Source organism: Gymnodraco acuticeps, unplaced genomic scaffold, assembly GCF_902827175.1.
Source record: "Gymnodraco acuticeps unplaced genomic scaffold, fGymAcu1.1, whole genome shotgun sequence".
Taxonomy (NCBI): Eukaryota; Metazoa; Chordata; class Actinopteri; order Perciformes; family Bathydraconidae; genus Gymnodraco; species Gymnodraco acuticeps.
Window position 1 is genome coordinate 3,066,185 of NW_022990501.1, and position 13,363 is coordinate 3,079,547.

General features: G+C 45.4%; 1 protein-coding gene across 1 annotated transcript; it reads left to right on the forward strand.

The window, feature by feature from the left end:
• Positions 1–5,429: 5,429 nt before the first annotated feature.
• LOC117552875 lies at positions 5,430–8,324 on the forward strand. The gene is made up of 2 exons (XM_034226547.1): positions 5,430–6,991; positions 7,199–8,324. The coding sequence occupies exons 1-2, from the start codon at positions 5,621–5,623 to the stop codon at positions 7,709–7,711; spliced, it is 1,884 nt and encodes a 627-aa protein (XP_034082438.1). The 5' UTR covers positions 5,430–5,620; the 3' UTR covers positions 7,712–8,324.
• Positions 8,325–13,363: the final 5,039 nt, after the last annotated feature.

A 13,363-nucleotide genomic window follows, 5' to 3' on the forward strand; every position in this document is an offset into this window, starting at 1 on the left:
AGGCAGAACGTATAAAAGTTAGCGCTGAGCTTCAGTCTGCAATGTTCAAAACAACAGATAAAGCCAGAAATCTAGGTGTAGTCATGGACTCTGACCTGAGTTTCAACAGTCACATTAAAACAGTTACTAAATCAGCCTACTATCACCTAAAGAATATATCTAGGATTAAAAGACTAATGTCACAGCAGGATTTGGAAAAACGTGTCCATGCTTTTATCTTCAGTAGACTCGACTACTGCAATGGTGTCTTCACAGGTCTCACTAAAAAATCTATTAGGAAGCTGCAGATTTCAAAATACTGCTGCTGGTTTATAAAGCTTTGAATGGTTTAGGCTCAAAATACATTTCTGACCTCGTGCTAAATTATTAACCATCCAGATCTCTCAGGTCTTCAGGGACTGGTCAGCTTTCTGTCCCCAAAGTCAGAACTAAACATGGTAAAGTAGCGTTCAGTTATTATGCTCCAAATATCTGGAACAAACTCCCAGAAACCTGCCGGTCCGCTGCAACTCTTACTACTTTTAAATCCAGGCTGAAGACTTTTCTTTTTGTCGCTGCTTTTAATTGAACTATTCATATCTTAGACTGCACTGTAACTTTTATCCATGTATTTTTTCTTTTAATATTTAATTGAACTATTCATATCTTAGACTGCACTGTAACTTTTATCCATGTATTTTTTCTTTTAATGTTTATTTTATTAGATTTTCTTTTTAATGACTGATTTTAAATGCCATTTTCTTAATGTCTTTCATTTTTTGTAAAGCACTTTGAATTGCCTTGTGTTGAAAAGTGCTATATAAATAAACTTGCCTTGCCTTGCCTTGCCTATATTTTCACCTTAATCGAAATATTCGGTTATTTTCAAAAGCTTTTTTAGTCTAATGCTTCAATTCATTTTAAACAGACTGTTCAACAAAAGGATACCCGAAATCTAAATATTGGATTGTTCTTTCTTAGTAAGATCCCATTTTCATTACAATTGTGGTCTTACCTTGACTTGAAGATGAAGTCCATGCTATCCTTCTGGACAACAATCTCTATTACTTTTTTGTAAAAGTCCTCCTTATCTTCCTCTAGTTTCAAAAGTCTAGTTTGTTGTTTGCGTCTATCAATCAATCAATCAATGTTTATTTATATAGCCCAATATCACAAATGTTACATTTGTCTCAGTGGACTTTACAGTTTGTACAAAATATCAGTATGACAATACGACACCCTCTGTCCTTAGACCCTCACATCGTACAAGGAAAAACTTCCGAAGAAAACCCACAGTTTAAAGGGAAAAATGGGAGAAACCCCAGGGAGAGCAACAGAGGAGGGATCCCTCTCCCAGGACGGACAGACGTGCAATAGATGACGTGTGTAAATTGAAAAGATAATACATTTGCAACATAGGTAGTCCAAATGTTTGGAAATGCATGTGTGTATAATAGGAAGATGAATCCACGAGGATATCCATCCAGGACCTATGATCCAGGACCACAGCCACGACTCAAGATCCAGGACAGAGGAGCGCAGGATCATCCATGACTCCGGATCCCGGCGTATACAGACACCAAAAAGAAAGACATTTGGGGAAGCTGGGTTAATCGGAACATGAGAGTACACAAGTATAGACAGAGAGAAGGAAGAAGTAAGATGTCCCCCGACAAACTAAGCCTATATCAGCAAAACTAGGGGCTGAATCTAATCAGCCCTAACTATAAGCTTTATCAAAAAGGAAGGTCTTAAGCGCACTCTTAAAAACGGATAGGGTGTCTGCCGCCCGAACACAAACTGGAAGCTGATTCCACAAATGTGGAGCTTGATAAGAAAACTACCGTCTACCGTCTCTGCATAGAACAACAGTAGCAACAAGAACCTGTGGGCTCACTTGCGCCCCCTTCAGTGCGGCAGAGGTTGTGGCTGCCTCCCCTGGTGCTTTTTTCATTGCCGTTGTATGATGAGACCAGCGAGCCTAAATATCATATATACATGAAATAAGTTATTTAGAGACTATGGATGGCGAGGATAAATGTAATAAAGGGATCTACAAACATTACATTAGTGACATACAGTGAGATGGTGCAGGCATGCGCTTAGGGCCCGCTTTCCAGCCAGTTTCTGTGGGGTGACGCATTCTGAGGTGAGGCAGATCTCATCTGTGCCTCACCTCACCCCACAGTAACTGGCTTGAGCGCGCTCACAGAATAAGTGCCCACGTTAAATTAGTGCCCGCGCTCCAGCAAGTTACTGTGGGCTTACGAGAGGCAGAGCTCGTCCCTGCCTCACTTCTCATCGCTACCCGTAGTTGTAGCGGAGCTCGGCAAATTGGCTGATTTTGACTATAAAAAGCGATTGGAATCATACAGAAATCACACTTACAACACAGATCAGTGGAGACATTTTATTATTATTACTATTTAGTTTTTCTTTAGTTGTTTTTCTGTTACATTGGAGTATGACAGGTTAGGCTCTGCCTCCCCTGCCTCCCCTGACTGCACGTCGCTGCTCATACCCCTCTATTTCAGCCCTGTTACTAAAGTGCTGATTCTGAGTCAGTAACTTCAAATGGAAATGAACCAGTGCTGGTTACGCCCCTTTGGAGCTGCTGCTGGCCACGCCCCTTTGGAGCTGCTGCTGACCACGCCCCTTTGGAGCGTCTGCATGCAAGCACTGAGCTCTGTGAAGAGCATGGTGAAGAGCTGTCTACCAGCAGAAACTCAGCTAAAAGCTGCCGTGATTAAACGCCATATTTATTATCAAGTATTATTTGTGAAACAGTATGGAGCTCAAACACTTTCTCTTTCTAGCGGGTTTACCATAAGAACAGTACCTTTTATATCCGGCTTCTTTACACATATTAGCTCCAGTACAGCGTTAGCTCTGAGTGTTAGCGATTGCTAATGTAACACAGACCAGTGTTTCCCACAGATATGAAATATACTTGGGCGGGTGGTGGCAAGGAGGGGGGGGGGGGGGGGGTGCGCGAAAAAAAAAAAAAAGTTTTAACAACATTATTTATTGACTTTTCATTCCGGTATAATCATTTTGCGCAAAGATGGCACTGTTTGTCAGAGCACTTCATCCTTCTGGGATTTCATGAAGAACAGCTCCAACGCCTGTGTGTATGGGAATGCCTCTGGTGCTGGTCCATTAACTGCCAGTGTTTCCCACAGATCTGAAATATACTTTGGGGGGGTGGTGGTAGCGGGGGGGGGTTGAGGTGACGTGCAACAACATTAACCTTTCTGTTGGTCGCTTGTTAGCAGACCCTTCACGCGATGGCAGAGCGAACAGGTACAGGCAGGGTCCATAATGATAGCCCTATAGTTTAAATCTACTACCCACACATGAACATATGGAAATGGGCTACTATTTAAAAAAATTAATGTATTTATTAATGTATTTAGGAACCTATCCATGTGATTTTTAGTGGGGGTCGACCTCAAATCCTCTAGGGGGGTCCAGGGGCATGCCCCCCCCGGTAAGAGTTTATTTTTTATTTTGGAGTTAAATGCATCAATCTGGTGCATTTTGAGGGGAAAATAAAGAGACTAGATCTATGGAAACACCTATATTTAACAGAACTGTATACATTTCAATAATCATAAAATCAAGGCCATAACCAACAACATCCCATTTCCAATATGAAAAAAACACTGAAACTTGTTAATTTATTTTTGGTTCATTTATAGTTGTGAGTGTGTCTGTGCTCCTGAATCAGCCTCTCCTGTCTCCCTCCTCTCCCCCCCTCCTCTTTGAGGCAGCAGCAAAGACTAGTTTTCTCTCAACAAGTTTTAAAAGTGTATCTTACCTTTTTTCACCTAGTTAACTTTTTATTTATTTATTCATGCATATTTTACAAATCACATTACATTTCATTTAGCTGACGCTTTTATCCAAAGCGACTTATAATGACCGATTACAGGGACATTCTCCCTGGAGTAACTAAGGGCTAAGTGCCTTACTCAAGGGCACACTATTGGTGGTGTTCCTGGCGGGATTTGAACTCACAGCCTTCCGATCTTCAGCCCACCTCACTCTCCATTAGACCAATCACTACCCTCTCAAATGGAAATATGTGTTTACATAAATGGTGACCACACCGTTTGAGACCCACTGAGAACTTAGACTAAGTTAACTATCTAAACACTCAGAGAGTCCTTTACCTCACCTGAGCTGAGGTTATCCCGAGCTTGAATGACACACAGAGACCAATCAAGGGCTTTGATTTATGATCTGTATGACAGTGGCCATGTCGGCAGGCCACATCATGTGGACAGCCAGTCACCCTGTGTGAGGCAGGCCACTTAACAGGCCAGAAGGAGGCGAGATCAGAGCAAGGGAGCGAGGGATCATTGTCTACAAGTTAATCGATCGCAGATGGCGTCGTGGTCACGGACGAATAAAAAAAAAAAAACATTAAAAAAAAAAAAACATTAAAAAAAAAAAAAAAAACTAAATGGGTCGCGAAATATACTTGGGCGGCCGTTAATATACCTGGGCGGCCCGCCCAGGTAGAGTCTATGTGTGGGAAACCCTGCAGACCACATTACTTCCAAAACACGTTGCGCATTGTTTCTGATACAGCACATAGCTTGACATGTTCTTTAGGCAGTATTTACCGCTAGAACAGTGCCATTATATATATTATATATATATATATATATATATATATATATATATGTAAGGTAACAGCCTTGACAGGCCACTATGTGTTGCTGTTGCGCAGCAAATTGTTGTTTTTTGTCCATTGTGGGACACTGTATTTATCTTGTTGTTCTGGGTGCGGCCGCCATCTTGGCGCTAATGTTTGTATTCACTCCGCAAAAGGTGAGCAGTGTTAATGGCGGCAAATAATTGTACACATTATTATGTTAAAAACGTCCAAACATTCCATTTATTTAATTAATGGGTTAGTTTAAATGTTTATTTACCCGTTTGTGTATGTTTGGGAGTGAGATGTTTATGTTTTGTCTGTTCATTTGGTTATTGTATTGGTTAGCATGTAGCTAATGTTTGTATTCACTCCGCAAAAGGTGTGTCAGAAGAGCTGCCATTGTAAAGAATAAATCACTACTCAGCGTCTCCACCGCAATCCGATCTACTGTGTCCTGTTTTCCGCCCCTCTGCGTAACATTAACATAACCGCCATGTTATGAATGTTATGTTATGTTATGGCGGAGAAGATGATGAGGTCGTCAAGGTAGATCAAGAGGTGGGTCAAGTTCAGATCCCCAAAACAGCAGGTCATGAGCCCCTGGAAGGTGGACGGAGCATTCTGCAGTCCGAAGGGCATCCTGTTGGCCTCAAACAGCCCCATGGGTGTGCTGAATGCTGTCTTGTGCTTGTCTTGTTCCGCTACCTCCACCTGCCAGCAGAGTTGGGTGTAACGCGTTACTTTGTAACGCAGTAACGTAACTACTTTTTCGGGTAAAACGTAGTGTAACGCGTTACTACGAAACATTTGGTAACGTAACGTAGTTTCTTCTTCAATTCTCCGCAACGTTACTTTTACGAGTGACAGTGACACTGCCTACTCAGCTGCGTGCTTACGCATTAGGCACGAGCTCTCATTCCACACTGTACGTGCTACGTGACGTGCTGGTGGTGGCATGAAGACTGAAGAGCAGTGATGGCAACGGCAAGTGAGAAGCAGGCGCAGCCAACGCTAACATTCGAGGGATGGAGGTATTCCCATTACTTCGAACTTGTTGACAATAAGGGGAAAAATGTGAGTGTAAGGTGCACGTTGTGCCCTGGCCAGAAACTTTTGTCCACTGCCGTTAATTCAACTGCCAACCTCATCAAGCATTTGAGAGGAAAACATGCTAGCATGAAGCTAGTAGCTCAAGATCCCCGGAGAAATGAAGATATTTCGAGTCCAAGCCCAAAGCAGCTAAAACTTCAGTTTCTCCTATCTAAACAAGAGTTGGACAAACTTGTAGCTTCGTTCATCGTCGAAGAAATGTTGCCCATCAATACTGTTGAATCTCCCACTTTCAGAAAGATACTTAGCAAGATACCGATAACAGGAGACAGGCGCCCATGGTCAGATCGTAAAACGTTCACTGGCTATCTGGATGAATGCTATCTGAAAATGGAGAGTGAATTAAAGAAAACGTTCGAGAGTTTGCCGTATCTGTCAACCACTGCGGATATATGGAGTAGTCATAACAGAAGCTTTTTGGGAATCACTGTGCACTGGATCAATCCATGCAACTTTAAACGTGAGAAAGCTGCCATCGCATGCAAAAGAATAAAGGGCAGGCATACATATGATGTTATAGGCTTTGAAATGGAACAGATTCACTCAGCATTTGGCCTTTCACATAGGATCACCGCCACCGTTACAGACAACGGGTCTAATTTTGTTAAAGCTTTCAAGATGTATGCACCGCCTGAGCCTAACGAGGAGGAGGATAATGACGAGCAAGGTGTCGTTTTCACAGATGTGGAAGAGTTGCTTGGGGCCAAAGAAGGACAGTTTTCTCTTCCCCCGCATTTCAGGTGTGCTTCGCATACACTCAATTTGATCTCGTGCAATGACATCGACAAATGGCTGTCCTCCAACAGTGACTCAAAATGTGTGTACAGGAGTGCAACGGCAAAGTGCGCTGCTCTTTGGACAAAGGCGAGCCGCTCTACCTTGGCCTCTGAGATTGTCGATGAAATCTGTGGAAAAAAAATGATTGTGCCTACATCAACAAGGTGGAATTCCTTCCACGATGCCCTGTCCCGCATCAGTGACATCCCGGCCCAAGATTTGAATACGCTTTGTACTAGACTGGACATCAGAGCCCCGACAGAGCGCGAACATCTATTCCTAAAGGAATACTGCAGTGTTTTGAAACCCCTGACGGTAGCACTGGATATATTGCAAGGGGAAGACAACTGCTACTATGGGACTCTTCTACCAACCCTGGAGACCCTGATGTCCAGGACACTGGCACTCCAAAATGGACTGTCGAGGATGACAGCAAACCTACCGGGTGTAATTGTACAGGTAAGCCGATTCTTAAAGTTAGTAGCCTAGGCATATACATCATATATAGCCTACGATGTCTATGATATAAATGTATATGCCTATCCATTAACGGACATTTCTTAATAAATATTCTTAAGATAAATGCATTATGCCTCCCCTGATGGAGCTCTAGTGAGTCGTGTGTCTGAAAACTAGGCTTATTTGTTCTATATAATTTTGTCCTAGGCTATCAGGACGCGATTCGCACCAGTGTTGGAGAGCAGTGAAGCTTTATTGGCTGCCTTGACGTTGCCGAAATTTAAAGTTCGATGGATTGTGGGAGCGGAGCGGAGAGAAGCGGCGCGTGCGCTGCTCATCGCGGAGTGTCGCACTCTACCCCGTGATGAAGAGCCGGCTAACAATAAAAACCGAGAAGCCGCCGCACACAGCAGCGCCAATGAGAATGACTTTTTTTCTTTTGATGAGGAAGAGGAAGACGCAATGTCCATTAGCGCAGACTCGGAGGTATTTGAGTACATGAGATCAGGCTCAGAGTTAGAAGTCCTCAACCGTTTCCCCCGAGTGAAAGCTGTGTGTATGAAATACAACACTGCCACACCATCCAGTGCACCGGTGGAGAGGCTGTTCAGCCTGGGAGGTATTGTGCTTTCCCCCAGAAGAAACAGACTCTCAGATAAACGTTTTGAAAGACTGCTCCTGATGAGGTATAATCGCACATTTTGTACTGATGTGGAATAGGTTGCCTGCCACCCATGCTATAGACATAGCTCAAGCCTATGCCTAATATCCTCTTTTTTTTATCTGCCATCATACTGTGAAGAAGGGTGAGCATATGCAGTGAACATAGCCTTTTAATTCTGAGGCCAGTCCTGCTTTAAGTTGTTCTTGATTTTATTTTGGCTAAAATGTCTTTGCTTCCAAGCTGTATTATGCCATTTTATTTTATTTACACAAGCCATCGATATCAAGACATTTTGAAGTTATTCTTTTTCTGTTGGATTTACATGAGGCATGTTTTATTTTGAGACACATGAGCCATTTTGAGGTTATCATGTTGTTCCTAAGGAGCCTATTGATATGATTTGCACTAGCTTTGCACCTATTTTGGGGCTAGCCTGTTTAATGATTATGATTTTATATTGATATTTGATATTGATAGCCCAATGTTTTGTTAAGTGCTCTGTGGCATTTTTTTATAATAAAGAGCACAAAAGAAATATCTGTTATGTCCTCCATATATGTAGAACTTTATGTAAGCCTACACATTTAGGAACAGAGATGGAGTTCTGCCCAAAGTCGAGCAACATAAAAGTAACGTAAAAGTAACGAGTAACGTAAAAAGTTACTTTCCTTGCAGGGTAACTAAGTAAAGTAAGGGATTACTTTTTTAAAGAAGTAAGGAGTAACGAGCAAACACTACTTTTTAAAAGTAACTTCCCCAACACTGCCTGCCAGTAACCAGATGTGAGGTCAAGTGTGGAAAAGTACTTTGCTTGCCCCAGAGCCTCCAGGGCCTCTTCTATTCTGGGCAGGGGAAATGCGTCTCTCGTGTTGTAGGAGTTTAGCTTTCTGTAGTCAATGCACAACCTTAATGACCCGTCTTTCTTAGTCACGATCACCACTGGGGACGCATATGGACTCTTACTAGGCCTGATGACTCCTGTCGCCTCCATCTCTATCAACAACTTCCGCACATCTTGCCACTGTGAAGGAGGAATCTTGCGATACGGGAGCCGGAAGGGCTTGGAATCAACCAGGGGAATGTCATGCTGCATTGTTTTTGTGTGGCCGTAGTCCATGGGATGCTTGGAGAAAACACCTATGTTCCTCTCAACAAGATCTCTAAGGAGGGAGCGCTGGTGTTCATTCTCAACTGCTGCTTCACTTAGGTCCACCCCACAACTCACCACTACCTGGTCCAGACTCAGGCAGACTTCCTGACTCCCATTATTGCGACATCCACTCAGCTTTTCGTCTGGAAATTCCACAACATTGTCCACCAGGAATGCATTGGCCAGGTGAGTGTGTGGCTTAATAGTAATAGCATGTTGGGACAGGTTCATCACTCTGACCGGGGCGCAGCCTTTCTTTACATCAGCCAGGACTTTGGCAACCAAGAGGTCCTGGGGAAGCTGCAAGGAGGAGTTGCTTTCAATGAGGGCAGTATAAGTCTTTCTCCGTGGGCCCGTTTTGATCTCACACCTCAAGTCCTTCTCTTTTCCTGCTTGAATTCAAATCTTGCGCCCGGTATACACAGCAGGGCCCACCTTGTCATCTGTTGCCTCACGGTCGGTGCTGCCAATCTCCAGTAGAGCGGTGTACCACTCCGGGTGATCTTCCTTGACTCGTTGAAGAAACTGCTGGCCGTAGGTTGCTTGGAGGTGACTCCTCGAGGCCCGAATGACATTCGTTCCCACAAGCAATGGAACAGAGGAGCGATAATCAGAATCAGGGACAACAAAAGCAGGCACAGTTCTTTTCCCAGCACTTTCAAGTCAATTTGCAGGACACCATAGTAGGACACACTTCGACCTGCTGCACCCTCTATGGGTACTTTAGAAGGCTGCAGCTTTTGGTTCTGCAGGGCAGGGTGGTTGCACCAATATCCGTGAGTAATACTGGTTACCTGAGAGCCAGAGTCGATGAGAGCTTTGCACTTCATTCCATTGACATCAACCTCACCCTCGTTCCGTGGGCCTACTAAGGGGGTGCCCTCTTTTCCACCAATTGATTGTTTTACTTGCTGTGGGGGATCTTGCTGCCCGCCCATGGTTGCCCCGGTTACCATGGGCTCTAAGCGTTTAAATGCTGAGCTGAGTTAGGCCTGTTCTCCTCCGCAGGGGTCATAGGCTGTGGTTGGCGTGCCTAGGCCGGATTGGGATCTGGGAGCACTGCTCTGCAGACACGGGCTGTATGTCCTTCCTTCCCACACCGGTAGCATACAAAACTTGAACTCTGGATTGCAGTTCTAGGGGGTGGCTGAACCCTTGATGGAGGAACCGTGGGTGAAGCAGCAACTCTTGACTCCAGACGAGACAACTTTGCCATCTGCTCCTCTTGGTTAACAGCCAATCTCTTGACCATCTCTGTCAACTCTGACCACTCTGAGGTATTCTTTGAACTTTCTGCCCTTACATTAGTACCCTCTGTTGTAACTGGGCGTATGTTTTATTTGCCTTGTTTTGTGACTGGAACCTTTTAGACTCTTTTGCTAGGTTTCTGAGTTCAGTTTGAAGCTCTCGGAAACTGAAAAGCAGGGGCTTCATAGGTGAAATCCTCGTGTAGACTTCCTCATCAATAAGCCCTCTTAGGAGCTGTCGGTTAAGTTTGCAATCTCGGTCAGGGAAAGGCCTGCCCCCTCTTTGACTTTCTTCGACAGCCCGCAGTATTGCCTCCAACGCTATAGCATAAGAGCAGGGAGATTCTCCGGACCTCTGGCTATGCTCATATAAGTCAGCCAGTGGATCTAGAGAGCCTTGTGTGTCACCGTACTCTGCCCTCAGTTCTTCAAATGCCTTCTCAGGGGTTTGATCATGGAGGGGTAGGTTCAGAACCAGCTTCCTAGCCTCACCACCCAGGTGTCGCACAGCAGTGGAGAAGCGGAGGTGCATGGGAAGCTCTACTGCCTCCAGAAGGTACTGCAGGTCACAAATCCAGTCCTCTATGAGAATTTTACTGTCAGCGTTGCCAGTGAAGACTTGGACATTCTTCACCTGATGAGTCTGCATGAAGCCACCATAGGCAGGCAGTGGAATGCTTGGGTGGGTGAGGGCTCTGCCAGGAGTCCTTTGCAGTGGCTCAGATAGACCGGGTTGAGTGTGGTGAGTGGGATATGGAGGTAAGGGCGCGGACTGATGGAGAAAATGGCGATTACTGCTGACTTGATGATCCGAAGCAGGCATCCTTGGAGCAGGGGCTTGGGTGTGAGCTGCATAAGTTACATTCAGGGGGTTGGGCGCTGTCATGTTGGGGCCCCATGCACTGGTGACAGAATCTCGGGGCTCCTTCACTTTGAGTCAGGTCATGTGGATAATGGACAGCAGCTTGTGACATATGTGATTGGGGGGTTCGTTCATAATCTGACCATCGGAGGGTCTGCCCAGCAGCAGGGGGGTTATTCATAATGTTAATTGTTTGTGGTGTTTCAAAGCTTGGTGCGGGTACTTGGGGTTCAGGAGCGGGATATGCATAGCTGGTGTAGACATGGGAGTTACGCTGAATGGCCTCGGTTGGATAAGGGGGGTTAATTGGAGGATTTATGTTGAGCTGCTGCATAGTTTGCATTTCAGGGTAGGCGTTGAGTGGGAAGCTCTGAGGTGGTACAATAGCTGTGGGTTCATACACACTGACTTGGGGTGGGGGGGCAGAGACCATCGTTGACTGTATCACCGGCTGAGAAGCGGCTGCACCCAGTCTGCCATAATCAGACCTGTTAGTCTGGTGACTTGGACCCAGGCTAGGGCTGTTGTCGAAACAGAGCTGAGGTACCTGTATTGAAGCTCCAGGGCCTAGAAATGAAGATACATGAACTGGAGTAACACGGTGATCAGTATACGGTGATAGGATTGGGGGTTGTGGGGTATTATGCAAGCCTGAGTCTGTGGGGTTCCAGCTGATCCGGTGGTCTTCAGTATCAACTAGTGAAGCATTTGCAAACCTGGTGGGCTGGTTGGTGAGTTTGGCCTCACTGATAGCTGGTGGTTCGCTGTGCTTGTGTCAGCGGATGCCCCTTCACTAAGAGGTGTGTGTGGTGTGTGTGTGTGTGTGTGTGTGTGTGTGTGTGTGTGTGTGTGTGTGTGTGTGTGTGTGTGTGTGTGTGTGTGTGTGTGTGTGTGTGTGTGTGTGTGTGTGTGTGTGTGTGTGTGTGTGTGTGTGTGTTTTAATAGGGGAGTCATAGTTGAGGCTCATTGCAGGCCCAGGGAGAGGTTGCAGGCCTGATGCCTCAAGCTTTGATGGGGAATCTGTACGGGCACTCCACATCTGTTTGTGTGTTAACTTGTGTTTATGTGGAAATGTTATTTATAATGTATTGTAATGAGTCAAAACAATCAATACAAATTATAATGTCTAGCACAATATCAGCTCGTAATTAAATTACATCTAGAACACTGCTCAATAAGAATATATATGAGATAAACTGGCAACAATAGCTTAATATTCGTTGCAGAGTGGTCTCACACACAATATACTCTTTAACCATTCAAGTAGTGGTGAAGTTGCTATAATAACAGGAACATTTCTCTAAAGAAAACAGCAAAGTTCACAGCCTTTAAAGGATATATTGGAGAAGGTGAATGTTATGTTATGTTATGTTATGGCGCCACATCAGGACAGACCCAGAGAAGATCAGCAAGGTCAGGGACTGGGTAAGGCCCACAAACAGGAAGGAAGTGTTGCAGTTCTTAGGGTTTGCTGGATATTACAGGCGGTACGTTGGTGGCTACTCGAGCATCGCTGCTCCTTTATACCGCCTGACAACTGATGACCCCAGGAAGAAAATAAGAGGAAGGAAGACAAGTTTGGGTCCTGAGCTGCCCTTTTTGTGGACTACAGAGTGTGAAGAAGCCTTTCAGTCCCTGAAGCAAAAGTTGACGACTGCTCCAGTACTGGGTTACCCGGATTACAGCCTACCTTTTGTGCTTCAGACCGATGCGTCGGGACAGGGGCTTGGTGCTGTCTTGGTTCAAGTCCAGGATGGAGCTGAGAGAGTCATAGCCTATGCGAGCAGAGGCTTGAGCCCGGCCGAGTCGAGGTATCCTGCACACAAACTGGAGTTCCTTGCTCTGAAGTGGGCAGTGACAGACAAGTTTTACGACCATCTCTATGGGCGTCCATTCTCTGTCCAGACGGATAACAACCCCCTTAAATATGTGATGTCCTCTGCAAAGCTGGATGCTACCGGTCAGCGATGGGTGTCTCGGCTGTCTACATTCCACTTTGACATCCAGTATTGGAGGGGACAATGTAACGCAAATGCAGATGCCCTCTCCCGTATGTCAAACCAGGAGGTCACACAGGTCCTACAAACCTGTCCTCAGCGGGTGGGGATCAATGTGAGAGTGCATGGGGAGACAAAGCCCACACTAGAACCAGGAGGGCCCCCTGATGAGAACACTGCCGCAGAGAACCCTGACTCACAAGACCTTGGGCCGGGCATGTCAAGTGAGCCCTACATGGAGGTGGGGACGGAATCCCTGCCTGCCATGACAAAACAGGAGATCCGTGTGGGGCAGAAGGAGGACTCTGTCATTGGCCCCGTCTTGCACTACAAAAGTTTGAACCGGAAACCAAGCCGCAGCGAGAGGGTCAGTGGTGGTGGGCAGGTGTGCCTTCTTTTAAAAGAGTGGTGGAGGTTAATGGTGAGGGATGGTATCATGTACCGCCACATCC

Excerpts from the sequence above, each read along its gene's own strand:
- LOC117552875 (XM_034226547.1), top strand. The coding sequence starts at position 5,621 with ATGGCAACGGCAAGTGAGAAGCAGGCGCAGCCAACGCTAACATTCGAG. Across the intron at positions 6,992-7,198 it reads TACCGGGTGTAATTGTACAG|GCTATCAGGACGCGATTCGC; the intron begins GTAAGCCGATTC and ends ATTTTGTCCTAG.